The 20569-nt window shown below is 45.1% G+C and overlaps 1 protein-coding gene across 1 annotated transcript; it reads left to right on the forward strand.

Moving 5' to 3' along the window:
* The first annotated feature begins 360 nt into the window (after nt 1-360).
* On the forward strand, nt 361-19290 carry golgb1 (golgin B1). The gene is made up of 20 exons (XM_084710588.1): nt 361-1478; nt 3176-3254; nt 5175-5366; nt 5476-5589; nt 5735-5899; nt 5990-6112; nt 6566-6679; nt 6917-7586; nt 7677-7753; nt 9317-9377; nt 9645-14661; nt 14928-15339; nt 15775-16008; nt 16232-17053; nt 17220-17413; nt 17569-17728; nt 18211-18311; nt 18406-18477; nt 18892-18976; nt 19087-19290. The coding sequence occupies exons 2-20, from the start codon at nt 3186-3188 to the stop codon at nt 19222-19224; spliced, it is 8820 nt and encodes a 2939-aa protein (XP_084566714.1). The 5' UTR covers nt 361-1478; nt 3176-3185; the 3' UTR covers nt 19225-19290.
* The last annotated feature ends 1279 nt before the right edge of the window (nt 19291-20569 follow it).

Raw genomic sequence — 20569 nt, forward strand, 5'->3', positions numbered from 1 at the left:
TTTCTGACTTGATTAAGGCCTCATTTTCTGTCCTCATTAGGGCTGGGTATCAGTTCTTGATAACTTTGCATGAATCCTTTTTTTTTTGCCTAAATCTAAAAATAAATCAAAGAATTTGTATGATTTGCTTACAGCCAATCACCACAATCATTTTTTGTTTTAATGCAACATGTGATTGGCCCTTTACTGTAGCAGCTAGAACAGATAAACCCTGTGATGTGGTAAATTTGATCGCTGTGTATTTGATGGAATTGGCATTTCAGCGTGCCGAGATGCCACCAAAATAGGGTTACAACTAATGATTATTTTCACTACTAATCTGTGGATAATTTTCTTGCTTAATCGATTAGTTGTTATCAGAAAACTGTGAAAAATGTTGATCACTGTTTCTCTATACCCAGGCTGATGTTCAGAAACGTTTTAAAAAAATAATCAGTTTACTGTCATAGAAGACTAACAAGAAACAAGAAAATATTCACATTTGAGACATATTTTCTTAAAAAAATGACTCAAAATGATTGATCGATTATCTGTATGGCTGACGATTAATTTAAAAGTTGACAACATTGTTGCAGCTCACCACCAAACTGTTCTAAAGTCTGTGTAGTACACATCTGTAGCATCTAATAAAAAATAAATGCATGAAATATGAAAGGATTATTTCAGAAGTGCTTCAATCAGAATGATGCACTCTAGTGGTATCTGTATCACTTTTAAAGTACTGGTACTGGTACTGGTATCATACTTTTTTAAATGATACCCAGCCCTTGTCCTCATCCAGCATCATTTGCACTTTATACTTCCAAAAATTTCCTCCTTCGGCTTCCATTGCAGTCTTGCTTGCTGTCTTCATTTGGCTTCCTGTCCAACAACACAGTCAGACAAAAAGTCATAATAAACATCAAGTCACTGTGGCTCCATGTCAGCGCTGGCCTGGCAGAGCTCTCTGGCTCCTTTCCTCTTCCCCCAGTGCAGATGTCTGTAGATGGAGTCGAACGCTGACACTGTGTAGCGTGCAAACAGGCTGGTCCACTTCACTGCATCCACCATCCACTGCACGGTGCGGCCCACGAATGCCACAAACACTGTGGTGTAGTGAGCCAGCAGCAACAGACTCCTCCCCAGCTGCCGGCCATGGTTGATGATCAGGTTGACTCTTTGGTCATGCCCTGCCATCATTAAACTGTCTTTTCTATTGTTCCAGGTGCAGAAAATTAGAAGATTGTGAGTAGTTTTTGGCTTAAGGGCTCATTTTTCGCTTTTTAACAGTGTATATTTATGCAGGTACTCCCTAGAAAGGAGTAAACAGACGGGAATTTGCAGACAGTCCCTCACATACGCAGATTCCAGCTGTCCAATCAGAGCCAAGGAAGTTTTGTTTCCGGGAATGTTTGGTGATGTGGCTATGCTCCGACATCCATCCGAGGGAATATATCAAATAAAAAGCAGATACATTTACCTGGGAAGCACTCGCACAGGTGAGTCAAAGGTCTTTTCTTTTAAAAAATATAAATCTCACAGGGCTGCACTGCTGAGCTGTCATGCACGGAGGAGAAAAACTCAGCGGAGCAGGTTTAAAAGAAGCCGTCCTCCTTATTTACGAGTAATCAGCGCTAGCTCGCTAAAGTAGCCTCAGCTAACTTACTGTTATCGTTGAAACTACAGTCAGAGTAAAGAGCGGAGGATTTCACCGAGTATCCTGCTCACGACACCGTGTCTTTATCTTCAAATGTGTCTACTGCTTGTTGAAGACATCGCTGTCCAGCCGCATCAAAAGTTTGCCGTCCATTTTCGTGTTAGCTAGCTATAATCTTTGCTGTTCACAAAAAGAGTGACGCAGCCGCAGTGGAGTGTCCGGCAGGTTCGGGAGAACTCGGCTGTACCCGGTCCAGCTCGGAGACAACAGGTTGGTTAGGGATCTCTGCCAATGTGTTGTCTCGGAGGGGGCGTGGTAAAACATTGATATTGCACAGTATGAAATTACATTACACCTGAGTGAAGTAAGGGATAATGTTCAGTGAGCAGGTCATTGTTGTGAACAAAACCCCTTCAGGATGATTGAAAACACACTGCATCATCCTGTCAGGATTTATTTCACAATGATGAACAGCTCACTGTATATTATCCTGCTTGTTACATGGTTATGTGCCGAAATGAATCCATAATTTGACACAGAATATTAATGTTAAGTGATTTTTAGAGATTTAACAATGATTTTATTGTTCCTCCGGAGTTACAGCTACAACTGAAAAGGATAACAAAAATCTTAAAAAGTTTGCTGATTGTACACATCACTGCAATTCAAATCACCTGTCAGTTGTCTACCTAGTAGTGACTGTTATTATTAGCACTAGGGCTGCAGCTAATGATTATTCTCAGAGTCGATAAATCAGTCTATGATTTTCTCAATTAATTGATTAGTAGTTACTTGTTTTAGAATATTAGAAAATGGAGAAAATGTCAATCACTGTTCCCAAAGCTTAACATTACGTGCTCAGAGGTTTTATTTTACTCACAATCCAAAAATATTCAGTATACAGTCTTACATGTATGACTTTCTTTTGTCTTGAGCCATAGAATATAAGCCATATGTAGCATGATAACAATGGAATAACAATCAATTAATTATCTAAATAGCTGGCATTTATTTTTCTCTCCTTTCATTACCCATTTTGGCTCTAGTCTAATGTATCATGCTGCTGTCTGGTGACACTATGTGCATACTGACGTGAAAAATATATTAAATATGCTTTGGACTGTGTGTATATTCACACCTTCAGAGGACATGTCATTCAGCATCAGCGTCAGGCAGCACTTCAAGCTGTTCTCGCCAGAGACGTAATAAAAGGGCAAGTGTACATATCCTACAGTATACACTGCATTATAAACATAAGACAGGTTTAACTGGAGGCTGTATTTGTGCAACTATAAATAGAATTTAAATGTATGCTTGCAGCTGAAATAATACAGAGGCTTAACATTGATGAAGGACGTGGGAGAAAGTGCAAACAGCAAAAAGGTTTTGAAAAATAAGGTGTTACATTTCCTCCATTTTATCTACAGTAAACAGAAGAGAGCTTTCACAGTGCGGTAAAGAAATGATTTGTAGGTCAGGCATTACAAATGTGAGTTCGTACTGAAGCCTCAAACATTTGGTATTTCTGCCTCCTCACAGTGCCATCTTTATGTTCAGCCGTCTGGCCACGGTCCTCCAGGAGCTCTCTGGAGAGGAGGCCCCAGATGGAGACCCACAGGTGAGAGCAAGCAGCACATATGTTATAATGCAGAGAAATGTGTTCCCTGTTTTTGAATAAGTATTTGTAGGTTTTATGTCTGGTTCAGTTTCAAACTCTGCAGAGTGTTTTATACTCCATTTGGAGCAACCATTGAGAAACATAAGAGGATGATGGCTGTAAAAAGACGGCTTGTCTTTAATTCTTCCATTGAAATAAAGAAACTGATTTCTTAAGTCGTCCTGTCTGTACAGAAATAGGTCAAAGACAGATGTATTTTTCATTACATTCCTCCAAGATATGCAAATATGTAATGTGAGACAGATGAAATATGCAAATTCACTGACTTAAAACATCATATCGGCATAGCGCTTTTGACTGTAGAGTTTCTGCATATTCAAGGACACCTTTTTCTGTCCCGCGTTAAAGAGATATGTAAGCGATTTAGTTAAAGCTGCACGGATTAATTGATTAATTGCCATGAGTAAATTTTTAAGAAAAAAAGAGTCAAAATTCTCAGATTTCAGCTTCTTAAATGTGAATATTTTCCAGGTTTCTTTGCTCCTCTCTCACTGCAAACTGAATATCTTTAGGTTCTGAGTAAAACAAGACATTTAAGGACGTCATCTTAGGTTCTGGAAAACGCTTATGAACATTTTTTACTATTTAAGCAATGTACTCTTGTAAACATAATTGACAATTTAAAGCAAGTATTTAAATTGATGCAGCAGAACCGGATGTATTGTCTCTTTACTCCACACGTTCTTCTCTTTTGTTAAAACTTTTTGCCTACATCTCCCACAATGCAACTTGACTTCCGACAGTTTGGTTGGGGATTCAGGTATGTTATGCTACGTAGTAGCAGCAGGGATAAAAGTAGATTAAGTTCTTGCTGGTACTGCTATCCTAAACTAGTTCCCAGCTTCATGCATGATTTATCTAAATGATATAAGTGCCACAGAATCATTTGTAGATGTTGACAAAACTTGCAAAATAATAGCAGTTTATTTTTGTTTTAACTGTTACAACCGAATTAGTCGACAACAGCTGAACAATTTACAATTCTCTGTCTTTGAATTTTTAGAGCATTAAGCAAGTAAATAAAAGAAGAGATGATGACCAGTGAAATCTCCTAAAACTTGCACGTTAAAATGGAAGATAACTTTTAAGAATGTTTTTCATTAAAGCAAAACACTTTGTTGTTGGTTTGGTTGCGAAACACATTGGAAGTACAGGAAGAATAAATAAAACACACCCTTCCAGGAACTTTGCATGTTCAGGAAGTCATTATGCCAGAGTTACAGACCAACCCAACGAAGTTGTGTGCTTTACCTGCTGTCCGTGTTGTTGGAATAAAACTGAATGCCATGAAAAAATCACAACTTATTTTGTTTGTAATTCTTGGGAGATTTTTGCAAGAAACGACTGTCTGCCAAAAACCCCACAGCACTTGACATCAGACAGTCTGCTGCTGCAGAAGTTGACATTAGCCAGGAGCTAATAAGCAGTTTTGGAAAGGCATCAGGACTCCCCTCATGGGTTCAAAACCCACAAAGCTGTGCTTGGAACAATTCAGAGGCAATTTAAAAGGAAACTAACAGTTATTTAAGTTGAGCTAACATTATCAGATGTTGTATTTTGTTGGAAATACAAGGTGACAGGTGGTGTAGTTGGGGTTTAGAAGGCAGCTGCTGTCTCCTCTTCCCTGTACTGCTTACCTGCACTGAAACTGCTTCCAGCCTTGAGTAGCAGCAAATGTAGGTGAAATCAGTGAAGTTAAATCCCCTCATCTTTCACTCTGAGTGCCCCTGGTTTGTAACGCAGGTTTTCTGTCAAAGATTCAAAGTTTTGAGCCCGAGCTGAAAATGACCCTAGAGGAATTATCAGTACTTACAGACTAACTGTGGCAGATAAACTGAATGTTTCTGTTTCCCTGATCAGAACATGCTGGTGCCTCAGCTCCCTGCCGGTGAGGGCCCGGCTCCGGTGGAGTCTGAGGTACCTGAGGAGGCCCTGGAGAGGCTGGCTCACCTGGAGCAGCTGGTGGTCCAGCTGAAGGAGCTCATCCGAGACAGAGACACCCAGCTCGTCCAGAAAGACACCGAGCTGGCTAACAAGGATGCACAACTCAAGGTGAAAAAAACAAAAAACTGTGTGTTCCCCAAATGTCGTTCCACTATGTTCTTTGTGTCGGCTTCGTTTTTGACTGAGCACCAGTGCTTTTTTTGTTTCCTATCCTCAGAATGAGAAAGAAGAAGCAGAGGCTCGCTTCACCAAACTCAAACTGCAGGCCAAAGCCAAGATGGCTTCACTCAACAAACAGATAAACGATCTGAAAGGAAACGGAGGAGCAACCGTGAGTTTGAATGAGTCCAAAAAGTCATCCTTTAATTCTCCTTTAAAACAGAATAAAATATGCCGCTCGTTAACCACAAACTAACAATAAAGCTGAACCACTTTGCTCTCAGCTTATCTGACTTGAACATCTGTTTTGTCTGCAGAGCCCAGACAGCTCTTTTACAGGAGCTGGTACTGCAGTCGAGGAGGAGCTCCAAGAACTGAAGAACAAGCTGAGCGAGGAGGAGGCCAACAGCAGAGGGCTTCAGGAGCGACTCCAGACCACAGAGCAGCTCCTTCAGGAGAAGGAGTCTGTCCACGCTGAACAGGTGACGCACAGTAGCCGTGTCTTTATTCAGTGATTTAATAAGTTAAACGAAATGCTCTCCCTGATTGATTCGTCTTGTTTTGGTTTTCAGTTGCGCAAACTGCAGGCTGTGGTCTGTGAGAAGGACGTGCGTTTCCAGGAACAGATCCAGAAACATGAAGAAGAGCTGCTGAGGGTCTCTGCAAAGTCTCAGAATGATGGCGAGCTTCAGCAGGTACAAGATTCAGATGTTCTTTAAATAACTGACTCCTAATTTGTGGTTTATTCAAGCGATATTTCACGAGAGTTTGGACTTTACTGTCATTATTAGCACAGCAGTGATCTGTCAGGACCGAGGTGCATTCAAAACACACAGTAGACCAACACAGTAGAATTCCGCTGTAATGAAACCTAGTTTACTACTCCAGCAAATAGGCCGACCCTCTGTAACAAGCTGCAAGAGAGACGATTTCTTCACATGTATTTTTAAGCTAGTAGCACTGTGTCACAGACTTGCGGCACAGCTGATGGAGGATGCTGAGCAAATAATTGGAATCTGCCTCAGGTCATCTGTACGTGAATAAACTCAAAAATGTTTTGTATCCACTAGTGGAAGAGCAGATGATGACCCAACTTCAAAGACAGTTCACCTTTTATACAATGCTTTGGTTTCTTTTGTTTCTCTCAGGCTCTGCATGCAGCACAGAGGCGTTGTGAGGAGCTCGAAGAGGCCTTAAACTCTCGGTCCCAGGTGCTGGAAATGCTGCAGCAGGAAGTGAGCAGCGCTGACCAGCAGAAACAGGTAAGATCCTGTTTGTCTGGATTCAATTTATGCAGAAGTATGTTGGTTTAGAGTCTGTTGGCACATATTGGCAGATATTTACAGATGCCTCTGTGGTAATGACTCCTGCTCCTGACTGTTAAAACAAACACACCCTACATCGTCATTATTATGCATTGTTTGGCCGAGCCACACACACACACACACACACACCCACTGATATCCTCCTCCTCTCTGCCTCGTTCTCTCGCCGCTCAGATCTTGACTGCTCAGTTCCGGCAGATGGAGCAGGAGCTGGCCCAGGCCGTCAAGCAGAGGGAGGAGGAGAGGCAGCAGTGGGCCGACCGGGCCGGCAGGGCCGACGCGGAACTCACAGCCCTCCGCACCAGCCTGGAGGCCTTGGAGAGTCAGAGCGCGGAGGCGGCGAAACAGGAGGGCGAGCTGGCCTCCCTGAGAGAAGCAGAGCATGTCAGTCAGGAGGCTCTGGAAGAGCAGAAGCTGGAAGTTGCCAGGTTGGAGAGAGAACTGGCTCTGATGAAAGAGGCAGAGCTCGCAGCAGTCGACGCTTCAGCGAGAGACAGGGCGGAAATAGTTCGGCTTGAAAGTGAGCTCGCATCTATGAGAGAGGCGGTCGACCACGCCAGCCGGGACGCCTCAGAGCGGGAGAAGTCAGAAGTGGAGAGACTAGAGCGAGAACACGAAGACGCTCAGGAGAAAGGTGAGATCCTGGCTGAAATTTGGAGACTTCTACGTCCTCTGGCTGTAGAAGACGCTCAAGAAGGAGAGGAGCTCCCCGTCCCCGCTGACCTGTCCCTGTTCCTGGACACCGTTCAGTCTGTTGAGACACAATTAATGAGACTGAAAGATGAATGCAGGCAGAGTGAGCAACACTGTGCAGAGCTCTCCCACACCATGGAAACCCTTCAGGGTAAGAAAATCTATCTGCTTGGAATTCAGTTTGTTGTTCTCCCTCAAGTTTTCAGCACTGATATTTTAACACGAATCTCTGATTTTTCAGAACAACTAGCCAGAAAAACAACAGAAGAAGAGGAAACCGCTGCCAAGATACAGGAGCTGGAGCAGAAAATTATAACGGTCAGTGCTAAGAAACCATTTTAACCTGGTTTTAACAAATGTAAACTGCATCTGCATATATTTTCTAGTTGATGGCATCCAGACTGTTCTGTTTACATCTGGTATTAAAATGCGTTCTCCTGATCTCTAGTCTGCCTGCCATGTGATCCGATCTCAACATGTAAAAAAGTTAGACGGGATGAGCTTGACTTGACCATAAACATGGTGCATCCAAGGTCAAGGGAAGCAAAGTAATAAACTGCCGCTTTTTTATTGCGATTTTTGCTTGCTTTTTTAACACTAGACCATGTGAAAAACCTGCAAATAAAAGTGGTAAATAAAAAGTGCTCACGGCCTCAGTACATGGGGTGCACACTGTGTGAACTGCGCCACCAGGTTACCTGTAATTCTAGTTTTTCTTAAGAATGTGGTGCTGCTATATGAGTCTCATTCATACCTGCTGAGATTCAATCATGGCGAGAATCCCGATCACCTCCTAATGTGCTCTGCTGGATTCGATCACGTTCCAGTCACAGTGCGACGGGGCCTTGAACTCAGAACTCTTAAAAACACAGAAGTGAGTTTTTGGGGGTATCGTTACCTGCCTGACACCAGATGTTCACAGCTTGTTTTACTTGAGATGTAAACTTCAAAAAGAAATCTTAAATAAGCTCTGAGATAGTCTGCGAGCGTTATCGCCCCTTCAAAGCTTCAACTTCAAAGTTTCTCAGTGCCTTTGTGAGGAGTTTCTGTTACGCTGTGTCTCTGTTTATATGATTAAAAAAAGGTGTTGAAGTGGAAGATGTTGGACTGGAAGCTTAGTATAAGCTCAGGTATAAGACGTGAGAGTAGCTCTATCTTTAAAGTCAGACAGCCGTGTCGTGCACTTTTCTCCTTTGATTAAAATAAAGTTTGCAGGGTCGACTTTTGTTTTCAGGGCAGGGCAGTCACACTGGTCTGATCCCCCTGGTCCCGAGACATAACTGGTGTCTGTCCAGGTGGATGTCAGTCAGTCCCAGACGGGACAGGAGCAGGGTCATAGACGGTACTTAATACAGTACAATACTTCAACTCACTGGAGGAAGTGTGTCTAATCCCCTCTGTGCTGATCCGCTCTCTTACACGACCTTCACCTTCAACACTGCTGCTGACATAGATTTAAACTGTAAGAGCAATCATTGAGGGTATATAGAGCTTTTAAAGGGACAGCTGGATTATTTAATGTATAGTGGTATGAAGTGCTTATGTAGCAGTGGTTTCTCGCCAGAAAAAGACCTCAAGGTAAAGCGGTGAAAATATTCTACATATAGCGTACACCTAAACTGATAATGATTATTTTAAGTGGGTCTTTTTTAAGTGGCTAAAATACCTTTTGTTGTTGACCCTGTACAAAGCAGTTCATTGCGTTGTACTCTCAGTTTCTCCAAACTCAGAGTGCGTCGACCACCATCTGCTGTAGCTTATATACTGACTAGGGATAGGTACCGCATACAGCACCCTGCCATTTCTCTAGTGGACGATTAATCACAAGATCAGAAAGTTTCCATCCTGCCAGTTCTCATTTTGTGCTTGTGTCTGTTTCAGATGTCTGAAAGAGACGGCGTGACTGAACCGTCAGCACAGGATTCATCTGAGGCTAAAAAAGGTACAAAAACAGGATGTGTTGGTTTTCTCTCCCAAAATAAAATTCATGTTTAGATATTATGGAAACAGAATCAAACATATTGGTCAGGATCAGTGTGCTCACACGTACAGTAAAATTAATTTTGCTCTGTTTTGTCAGAGGCAATTAGTTGGTGATAAAAATAATAGTAATGGGTATCAGTCTCAAACATCCCATACCGGTTGGGCTCTAAACGTAATTCAAACTGTTTGGATTTCTAATTACTTTCTTCTTTATTGACTTCCACAGTGCGTATACTGGAACTGGAGCAGCAGCTGCTAGAAAAAGACAATGAGCTGGTTGCCCTGCATGAGTCTCTCAGACTGGCTAAAGAGCACAGCTCCAGTGGGGTTGCACCAAGTCAGGATGCCGGCACGCCGCCTCATGACAGTTCTGCCACACCTCCTGACTTCATAGAGGACACACAAGAAGAGGAGACCACCTTAGTAGCTGAGGACACCTCAGTCATCTCCATTTCTGTTGATAATGAGAGCAGCCCAGAGCTCATTGGACACCAGTCTGAATCCCCAGAGGAATCCAAGGGGACCTCCTCGGACGAGATGGTCGCCAGTAGTGACTCAGAGGTGGCTCACAGCAGCTGGACCCTCTTGGAAGCCGTGAATCAAGACGGAGGTCAGGAGTGGCCGTCCATCCTGCAGGACTTCGGCCAGCTGCAGCTCCAATCCTGGGAGGCAACGAGCATGGAGTCAGAAACCTCCACAGTCCAAGTTGAGTCCTCCTCTGTCGTCATCCGGGAGACGGTACAGATTAATCTGACACAGCAGAGTTCTTCCACCACAGAGGGTGACGTCCCCTCTGGTCAGGTGTTTGCTCAGGCCTTAGCTGAGGAGCTTCAGAGGAGGTACAGTGAACTATTGGCTGAGCTTCAGAGGCTCAGAGAGGCAGCAGCAGAGTCACAGGAGAAAATCAAAAGCCTGGAAGAAGACACACAGTCCCTCACTGTTGCCAAAGAAGAGGCTGAGTCCCAGGTTAATAGCTATGCAGAGGAACTTAAGTCAGCCAGGGAGGAGTTGGACAAGCTCTCTCAGCAAAGCAGCTCTGTAGTAGAGAAAAACAGTGTTGAAATGCAGCTTCTAGAAGAACAGATTGACCTTTTGAACACTCAATCTAAAAGTAAAGAAGAGATGATCCAGGCTCTGCAGACGGATCTGGAACTGGCTCGCCAGGCTTTCTCTGAGCAGGAGGGTCAGGTCAGGATGCTGAGCGCTCAGCTGGAGGACAGAGAGCTCCTCTCTGCTGAGCTCGAAAGGAGACTTCAAGATATGGAACACAGCATGTTGGAATACTCTCAGACATCAGAGCTCAACAATGACACTTTGTCCAAGAAGGACTCAGAAATCAGCGAGCTGCAGCTCCGTCTCAGCCAAAAAGAGCAAGAGGTGATGGAGCTCAATGATAGTATGTCTGCTAAACTCCTCCGAGCAGAAGAGGAGAAGTTCCAGATAGACGGTGAGGTCAGTAAGCTGAAGGAGCAGATAGTGGAGCTGGAGAAAGTCAGAGATGAGAAACAGAGTCTCAGTTATGAAGACTCGCCTGCTCATGTTGATGATGATGTTGCTAGTTTGAGAAAAGAGAAAGAAGCGCTGGAAACCCAACTCATAAACATGAAGAAGAAGTTGCAGGTTGCACTTGTGCAACGCAAAGAGCTCATGAAGAAGGTTGCTGATTTTGAGGCAGAAGAAAAGAAATGGAAAGAGCAAAGTGAAACAGCAAAAGGAGAAAGTCCTGCAGAGGGAGAACAGCCTAAAGGATGTGAGAGTCAGGAAATGGAGGCTAAACTCATCGAGCTTGAGCAAGCTTTAAGAGCCAAAGAAGAGGAAGTCGAGACTCTAGAGCAGAAAATTATCCAGCAGGATCAAGCTCTCACTGAGACGCTTGCTCTGAATGAAAAACTAAGTGAAGAAGCTGAAAACTCTCAGCGGGCTGACGTCTCTTCTGAAACATCTGTGCTACAATCCCAGGTGACCTCTTTAGAAGCCGAGTGTGAAACCCTCCAGAAGAAAGTTCAGGAGGCCCAAGAATCTCGCAAGGAGACCATCCGCAAAGCAAAAGAGAAAGACAGGCACCACCGCGAGCAGCTGAAGCAGCAGAAAGAAGAGTACAGTGAGCTGTTGGAGCGTTTTGAGGTGCAGAGCGGCGAACAGGAAGTTCTTAAGACTAAACTGAGAGACTTAGAAGAAAAAGTGAGCACTGAAAGAGAAGCTGTGTCTCACCAAGAGACCAAGCAACTGGCTGAAAATGTGGAAAAGCAAGCAACAGGGGATTGGGTCCAGGAGGATTGGGTGGACTTTGCTGCGTCTGAGACAGAGTCATCACAGCCGCAATCCAGTGATCCAGCTCAGCATCCTGCAGAGCAGTTGGACATCCTTTCTGCACAAATGGAGGAATCTCTGAAAGCTCTCAGAGAAGAGATCCAGACTGTGCGAATGGCTAATGAAGAGCTTGAGAAGCAGCTGCAGGAAACCCAGGAAAGCTTGTCCCTGAAGGAGGCTGAAATATTGGAACTGAGCAAAGACCTGCAAGCACTGCGAGAAAAAGAAAAACAGATTGATGCACTCTCAGAGGAAATTAATGATCTGAGAGAAAAGCATCGCCAAGCTGAATCATATGCTGAAGCCCTGAAAGCAGAGATGGAAGCTGCAGCCTCTGCAGACTCTGCATCCTCCATCGCAACTCTTCAGGCTCAAGTGGAGGACTTCAAGCAGTTCCTCGACAACAAGAACCATGAGATTATGGAGCTGAGTCAGCAGCTTAGCGAACAGACCTCTCTCATAAACTCAATGCAGGAGACGGTGTCTCAGAAGGATCAGCTGGTGTCTTCATTGCAGGAAGAACTCAAAGCTGAGCAAGAAAAAAGCCAAAGGTTGGAGGTTGAGGTTCCACAGAAGCAAGAGGATGAAAAAGACAGCGAGGCGAAGATCCAGCAGCTTCAACGGAAGCTTCAAGCCGCTCTGATCTCTCGAAAAGAGGTTTTAAAAGAAAACAAAACCCAGAAGGATCAGCTAGCTTCAACTGAGAAGCTCATAGCTGAACTGCAGCAGAGAGTGGAGTCAGCAGAAGACGAACTGGAAAAGCTAAGAGCGGAAAAAGTTAAACTGATTGAAGAGGTTGATCGGACGTTACTGGAAAACCAAAACCTTGGATCCTCCTGTGAGAGCCTCAAACTAGTCATGGAGGGCATCCTGACTGAGAAAGATGCCTGCAAGAGAGAAGTAGAGTTGGCAAAAGAAGAGGCCGCCCGAACCTGCAGAGAATGGGAGGAGAAGGTCCAAGGCATGAAGGACGAGTACGAGACTCTGCTCAAGTCGTACGAGAACGTGAGCGATGAGGCAGAGCGGGTGAGGCGAGTCCTGGAGGCTGCCAGACAGGAGAGACAAGAGTTCGCAGGGAAGGTGAGGATGCACGAGGCCGCCAAGCAGGAAGCTGAAAAACAGGCAGAAGAGGCGCAGAAAGAGGTGGATTCAGTGAAAGACAAAATGAGGAAGTTTGCCAAAACGAAGCAGCAGAAAATACTGGATCTAGAGGAGGAGAACGAGAGACTCAGAGAAATGCAGGAAAAAACTGGAATAAAAGGAAGAGGAGAGGACAGAGCTCTGAAAGCTGAGGTCGAGAGACTTCAAGACGAGCTGGAGGCTTTGAAAGCTGAGTTGGACGCTACAGTAGCAGAAAGAGACTCTTTAGGGCAGCAGATTGAAGAATTGAGGGAACAACTTGCACAAACAGAAGAGAAAAAGGCTGACGTAGTTGAGGCTGGAGCTGTTGTAGAAGAGATCATCACCCCCCAGAAATCAGACATAATCATGACCGCAGCAGAGCCTGTTGAGAGCCAGTATGAAGACGAAGAAAAACCTTTAACCTCAGAGGAGACAATTGCTGCAGTGCATGCACCAGAAACACATTCACAGCCTCCTGAGGAAAAAGAAAAAGCAGAAAGTGCTCAACTTGTATTAGAGGATAAAATGAGGGAGATGGAAGCAGCCGTCAGTGCAGAGAGGCAGCTGTGGCAGGAACAGGAGGCTGGACTCAAAGCTCAGCTGGCCGATCTTGAACGAGAGCTTCAGGAGAGCAAAGAGAAGGAGAGTCTAGTGGCGTCTCTAGAGAAGTGCCTCCAAGAGAGCAAAGAAAGAGAAAAGAGTTTAATTGAAGAGAGTTCAAAGAGGGAAGCTCAGGTCAAAGAGCTCCTCAGAAGCCTTGAAACTGAGAAGGACAACCTGGAGGAACGTCTCATGAACCAGCTGGCTCAGCTCAACGGGAGTATTGCCGGCTACCAGCAAGAGGCCGCGGACAACCGGGAACACCTCTCTGAGCTGCAGCGGGAGGTGGAGATGTTGGAGAGGGAGCGAGCTGAGCTGGAAGCCGAGGCTCAGAGCGAGAGTGACCGCGCTGCCAGGCTGGAGGAGGACATGAGGCAAGCCCAGAGAGAAAGAGCCGAGGCTGAAGCGGAGTCTGGGAAGCAGAGGGAGCTGGAGCAGCAGCTGAGGTCTGCGCAGAGGGTGAAGGAGGGCAGTCAGAGCAGAGCACGTCAGCTGGAGGAACTGCTGAGGGAGAAGCAGCTGGAGGTCCGTCAGCTGCAGAAGGACTCCATCCAGTATCAAGAGAGGATCAGCGAGCTGGGAAGAGAAGCGAAGGCCTTGCAGCTTGGTCACGATGAGCTCCACAAGAAGCTAGAGCAATCACAACTGGAGACTAATAAAACTGTAGATGACCTGAAAAAGACTGAAGCAGAGTTGACAAGCTGCAAATCTCAGCTGGATGAAGCTCAGAAGCAGGCGAGCGAGGCTTTAGCTGAGAAAACAGCTCTTGAACAGAACGGCCAACAGAAAGAGGCCTTGATGAAAGCTGAAGCAGAGCAAACCCTCGACTCTGTGAGGTTCAGACTGGGAGCTGAGCTCAAGGAGATGGAGCTGAGACTAGAGGAGGCGTACAGCGAAAGGGAAAAGGAGGAAGAAGCCACTCTGGAGGCCAGAGACATTGCAGAGGTGGCCGAGAGACGAGCCCAGGAGATCCAGGCCCGCCTGGATGAGTCTCTCGCCAGGTTAGCCGCCTTCTCGCGCTGCATGTCCTCGCTGCAAGACGACCGCGACAGAGTCTTGGACGAGGCCCGACAGTGGGAGACCCGCTTTAATGATGCCCTGCAGGGTAAAGAGGCTGAAGTTCGGGAGGCTGAAACACGAGCCAAAGACCTGACAGAACAGCTTCAGAAAGAATCTGCCCTAAAAGAGGAACTTCAGCTGTCAGTGGACAGGTAAAAAAAACTCTTTGTAATCGTCTGTTTTTCCTGAAGAAAGAAGAGATTTTTATTTAGATCATTTTATTTTTGATGTTATATTTTGTAGTTATGGTGGAAGAAACACTACGGCTTTTGTTCACTGGGTCCTCCAAAATCAACTCAGTATAAGAGTTCATTTTAGTAGCTTTAATGAAATACATTTTTCAAGTAAGAAATTGAATTCAACACTGCATTGGATCATATTCAGCTTTTTAGCTCAAAACACTGTTTTTTTCTTTCAGACTAGAGAAAGCAGACAAAGATTTGCAGCTGAGACTGGAAGAGGAGGCAAAGAAAGTCTCAGAGAGCCAAGCCGCCCTTGAGGAGGAGAAGAGCAAACTTCATCAAATTACAACTGAGCTGCAGTCTTCACAAGGCGAAGCCCAGGCCCTGAAAAATGAGGTGGAGAGTCTCCTCCAGAGGGCGAGAGCCCTGGAGGAGGCTGTAGGTCGACTGCAGGGTGAAGTGGACCAGGCCAGGACGGAGCTGAGGGACAGGGAGGCGGAAGAGAGGCGGCTGTGTCTGAACGTGGAGCAGCTGGAGACGGACCTGCGCTCCTCTAAGGCGCTGACAGAGTCTCTGCAGACAGAGCTAAATGAGAAGGAAAGGAGAGAAGTGGAAATGCTGGGGGAGAAGGAGCAAGCTGTTGCTGAGGTATTAACATGTTTTCATCTACAGGACATACAAGGGGATAAATTGATCAAAATGAGCAAAATGACACCTCCAGTACATAATATAAGTAATGTGGCCAGCCCAAACAAGTTACAAGACACCGTTGTTTAGAAAAACAGACCAGAAACCAGAGAAGCAACATAAATTACAAGTAATACCAAACAAATAAACCATCCTCATGTTTTTAGCCAACTTATGAGCATTAAACTCAAACAACCACTGCATTCTGTCATTGTCAGTGCACCAGAACATTTCTGGCTTTTGAACAGACATTATGACACTACATTATTTACTCTAAGCAAGTCCAAGTCCATGTCAAGGGATGAGGTCTCGTAGGCTCTTGGCCTGGGAAATCATTCAGTACACATTGGATGTTCTTAACAGATTTTTCACTATTCCCATTATTTTATTTCCCAGGCTGCAGAGGAGGCTAGAAAGGAGGCCGACAGCAGGGCACGAGGGGCCGAGGAGGAGCTGGAGCAGAGACGAGGGGAGCTGCGGGATCTGGAAGAAAAACTGCGAAAGGCGGAGGAAGAGAGCAACAACAGGAAAACCAAACTGGACTCGTTCATGAAGGCCATGGGCTCCCTGCAGGACGACAGAGACCGAGTCCTCAACATGTACAAACAGCTGGAGGAGAAACACCTGCAGGTAATGCACAAAAAATTAACGCTGGCTTTAAGATGTTGTTGGCTGAAACTTATTTGAAACTAAGTTGCAGTCGAGTTGCTGCAAAGAGAGCTCACCTTTAAGGTGTTTAAAGTTTAAAGTGTGGCAATCTGCTTAAAACAGCGGACATGTTCATTAAATAAGAGCGTCCTGTATGTGTAGAGCTTGTTTTAGTGGCTAATATAATATTTGTTTTGTGTCTCAGGTCATGATGGAGAAGGACGGTCTGATCCAGGAGGCGGCAGGAGAGAACAACAGCTTGAAGGAGGAGCTGCGATCTCTGCTGGTCCAGAGAGACGACCTGTACGCTGAAAAGGCCAAGCTGTCCGCTCAGCTCCACGGCTACCGTGATGAACTTAACCAAGTCCTGAGCATGAAGGACTCCCAGCACAAACAGCTCCTGGCAGCTCAGAGACAGTGTATCGCCTCTCTGGAAAGGGAGCGTGAGGAATTAGAAAGTCAGTTAAAGAGTGTTAGCGGAGCCAGAGAGACAGAGGTAGAGGCAGGCAGAGTGGAAAGGGAGATCCTCAGCCAGACAGCGTCACAGGTGACCGATGCTCCCGGTGCAGAGGTGGAGAAGCTGAGGGAGCAGCTACAAGCAGCGAGAAACCAAGTGGAGGCCTTGGAGGAGACCCTACAGAACGAGAGACTAGAGCAGCAGAGCAAGAGCAAAGAGCTGGATGAGCTGCGATGGGAGGGAGGGGTGATGCGGACAGAGTCGGAGAGCGCTCAGGAGAGGGTGGCGGAGCTGGCCCGAGACCTGCTGGCTGTGGAACAGAATCTGCTGGAGGAGAGAGAGGTGACGACGCAGCTCAGAGCGGAGAAGGAGTCATTCTCAAAAGCCATGGCCTCCCTGCAGGACAGCAGGGACGAGGCAGTAAACAAGGTCCAGGAACTGAACCTGAAGCTGGAGGAGATGAGCAAGACGGGTGTCCACGCAGCGCCCAGCAGCCCCGGAGGCTCCACCGGAGAAGTGTGGGGGCTGAAGAACGCGCTACAAGCCCTGCAGAACGACAGAGAGAGACTGGTGAGTAACAGCTGACAGTTAATATGAATATTATAGTCATGAACGCACAGATATTACAACTCTCCTGACAAGAAGTATCAATAATAATGTGACTTATTTTGTGGATTTTCATTGACTTATCTAGTATCTCAACTTATTTTTTGTCTTTCGTTCTCTGTGTGCACAGCTGGAGCAGCTTCAAACTGAGGCGTCTGAGATCAAGAAGCAGAAGTCAGAGCTGGCTCGACTCGGAGCAGGAGAGCTGATTAAAGTCAGCCAGGAGCTTTTCGAGGAGAAAAAGAAGAACGAAGACATGCTGGCTGCCATAATGCAGCTGGAGAGAGTGGTGGAAATGGGCAAACAGGAAATAGAAACTCTCAGGTGAGGCACAGAAACAGCATCATCGTAGTTTACTTTACTTTTTACTTCATTATATTATAATAAAGTTGTATAATATAACAGTCACCTCTGTTTAAACACAGCAAAATGACACAAAAAACTTTAATGTGACTGTGTGTGTGTTGTGTGTTTCGTAGACTGGAGCGTATTGACTGGATGGCTCAGGCGGAGCAGCTGAAGCAGCAGACCCTCGCCACGCTCTCAGACAGGGACCAACAGCTGCGACAGCTCACCGCCATGCTGGAGGAAGCTCGCTCTCATAAGCCCAAACTTCAGCAGGAACACTATCAGAGACAGGTCAGGGTCTAAGCATCTGTTTTTTTTTTTTTAATAGATCCCATTGGTAGTGGCTTTACTAAGAGCTTTAAAGGAATAGTTCAGATTTTTTACAGTGGGGTTGTATGAGGTACTTTCTGATACTCACACAACCCCACTTCAAAAGTCTCTTTCAGCCGGCGGCTTCCCACCTTTTTGGCTTGTTACCTCCTTCAAAATCTACTTGTGAACCCTCGTCACGGTTTGCGGACATGAGTTGTAAGCTGAGAGGGTTTCTTCTTCTTTTAGTTCCATGTCTCATACCATGTTGGGGATAAATAACTGGCCCTCAAGTGGTGTTAGGAATATTTTACCTTGATCTAAAGCTGTTCAGAATCTTTATTGGCTCTGCAGAAACTTGGCTCGCGTAAGGCATGATATGAGCTATAAAATCAACAAGACAAGACAGATTAAGGACGTTGCGTATAATGTAGATTCTCTTTAATGTCATTGTGTTTTCACAGGGCACAGAGGAGGTGGACAGCGCTCCTGGAGCCCCGCAGGAGCGGAGCAGCCAGCTGGACAGCCACGCCTACATGGCAGAGGTCAAAGAGCTACAGAGAAGGTAACATATAGGTCAAACCTTACCAGAAATATAGTTTTAGAAGTCCTATGATAAAATATATGCCTACTAATCATTGTTAACTTGTTCACATCAGGCTGGATGAAGAGGTGCAGCAGAGGGTGGCTGCAGAGGAGCAGCTAATGGCCACACAGGATCGACTCAAACGGTATGAAATCTGATGCAAGCTAAAAGAGATTATGAAGCTTATGCAGGGAAATTAAACCTGCTATAACGGTTGATTAAATGATTGCGTGTAAACGTGAAAGCGCTTGTCGTAACAAACCCACAGAGAGTCAGAGAGAGAGTGCAGCTCTCCTCAGTCCTACTGAGCTTTTTAGCATCCTTCAGCTCATTCTTCTGGGTTTTTTGGCCACTTTTTTGTTTGCCGATCAATTAGTCAGTTGTTTCAGCTGTGAAATATACACCGCACATGACAAGACTACAACATTAGTTCATAATTCATGTTGTATTATGTTGTTCTGATGATTTAAAGTGTATTTAAGCTCTGTTTAATTTCTGATAAATGTGTTCAATCAACAAAATATGACAGCTAACATCTGTTTTTTATTGTTATTATTAGTCACAGCCAGGCTAAATGGCACTCAGAGGAGGATCACTCAGAGACTGCTGTGTTCATTGAGCCGCCGGAAGGAGCTGTCACTCGAGTAAGGCTCCACTAATGTCCCAAACCACCTCATTTGTCATTGTAATAACCGTAATAACAAAGACTTATGAGCCGAATGTTTCCTCTAACCTTGTCTGGCTTCTCTCGCAGACTCGGAGAGGTGGCCCCGGTTTGATGCGGATGCTCCGAGTGGCCTTCTGCTCCCGTCAGCGCACGCCTCTGCTGCTCAGCCTCTATCTGCTCACTGTGCACGTCCTGCTCCTGATGTGTCTGGGCGGGTACCTCTGAAACCAGCTCCCCTTTAACAGACCTGACAGATAAGAAATGGAGATAGAGAGAGGAAGGGAAAGAAAACGGTGACGTGACACAGGCCTGACCCAAGCCATCAGTATGTTTTATATGGATACATGTATTGAATTCTAGCTTCACACGAACATTTGCACTTTACGGGACTTAATCTTTTCACCAAAGTATGTAGATTTGTAAAGGAAGCTGGTGTAACTGATTTTACCTGATGTGTTGCTCTTGTATGGCGTCGAGGGTGTAAGATAAGTGTTTCACAATCAATCAGAGGACATAAAGGGACATGGTTCATGATTCATAATCAAGTATTTTGGCAGATGGTGTTCTTCACGTGCCTTTAGATTTGGGTATAAAAGGGTCGCTTTTTATTAGCGCAATTTGGGGACTACGCTAGTTTATGAGTTTTCTCTCATATCACAGACAGCAGACGGTTAGCTTAGCATCAAGACAGGAAACAGGTAGCCTGGCTCGCTCTGAGGCTCACCAATCAGCACCTTGTATTCTCTTTTGAGCCATTTCGACCAAACTATAGTTTGGCTATCCGCAGTTGCTAGACAACCTGCAGAGACTTGCAGAGTTGCTTGTCGCAGCCAAAAATATGGTAGTCAAACACCTAATGAATAATGTGAATTAGTCTGGAATCTCTCGGTTTGTTGTTTTCCAAAGGGAGTTATCGGCATGTGTCAGAATGACTCCATTGGATGGATCTACAACCAATCAGAGCAATGAAACGTGTAGCGTGGTTTTTTTCCAAGTAGGGCAAAAAAATGTCTGCTTACAACTTTTCTCGTATTACAGCTAAACGTTGAGCTGAAATATGTTTTTGAAAACATTTTAGATGAGAAATAGGCAACGCAGTAACAGAATTTTGGAGTTTCATGAGGTTCTTTTGCAAACCAGACGCAAAATGGCAGCAGTTTAAGAAAACATTTAAGCCAAGAATTAGGAACTGTAGTGACAGAATTTTGATCCATATTTGATCATCACTGCCAGTTAAGACAAGCTGATCTGAGCTTTTGTGTTTCCAGTTCGTCCTCCGCATCGCTTAGTGCAGCGTTTTGCAAAAAGACTCCTGCACATTGTCTAACTTGCAATATATTTTTTATTTGCTATGTTACGTACGGTACATTTAAACCCTAAAATATGTAAAACAAGTTTAGAAGTTTTAAAAGTAACAAACTGTCCAGGCTAGTTTCCCTGTGGATTTCCAGTCTTTGTGCTAACTGGCTGCTTGCTGCAGTCTTCTGTTTAACGGCGAGGTATGAGAGTGTTTTCATTCTCGTCATCTGATGGAAACCCGTCAGAAATTGAATAAGCATATTTCCCCAAG

This window comes from Lutjanus erythropterus, chromosome 22, assembly GCF_056507025.1.
Source record: "Lutjanus erythropterus isolate fLutEry1 chromosome 22, fLutEry1.hap2, whole genome shotgun sequence".
Lineage (NCBI taxonomy): Eukaryota > Metazoa > Chordata > Actinopteri > Lutjaniformes > Lutjanidae > Lutjanus > Lutjanus erythropterus.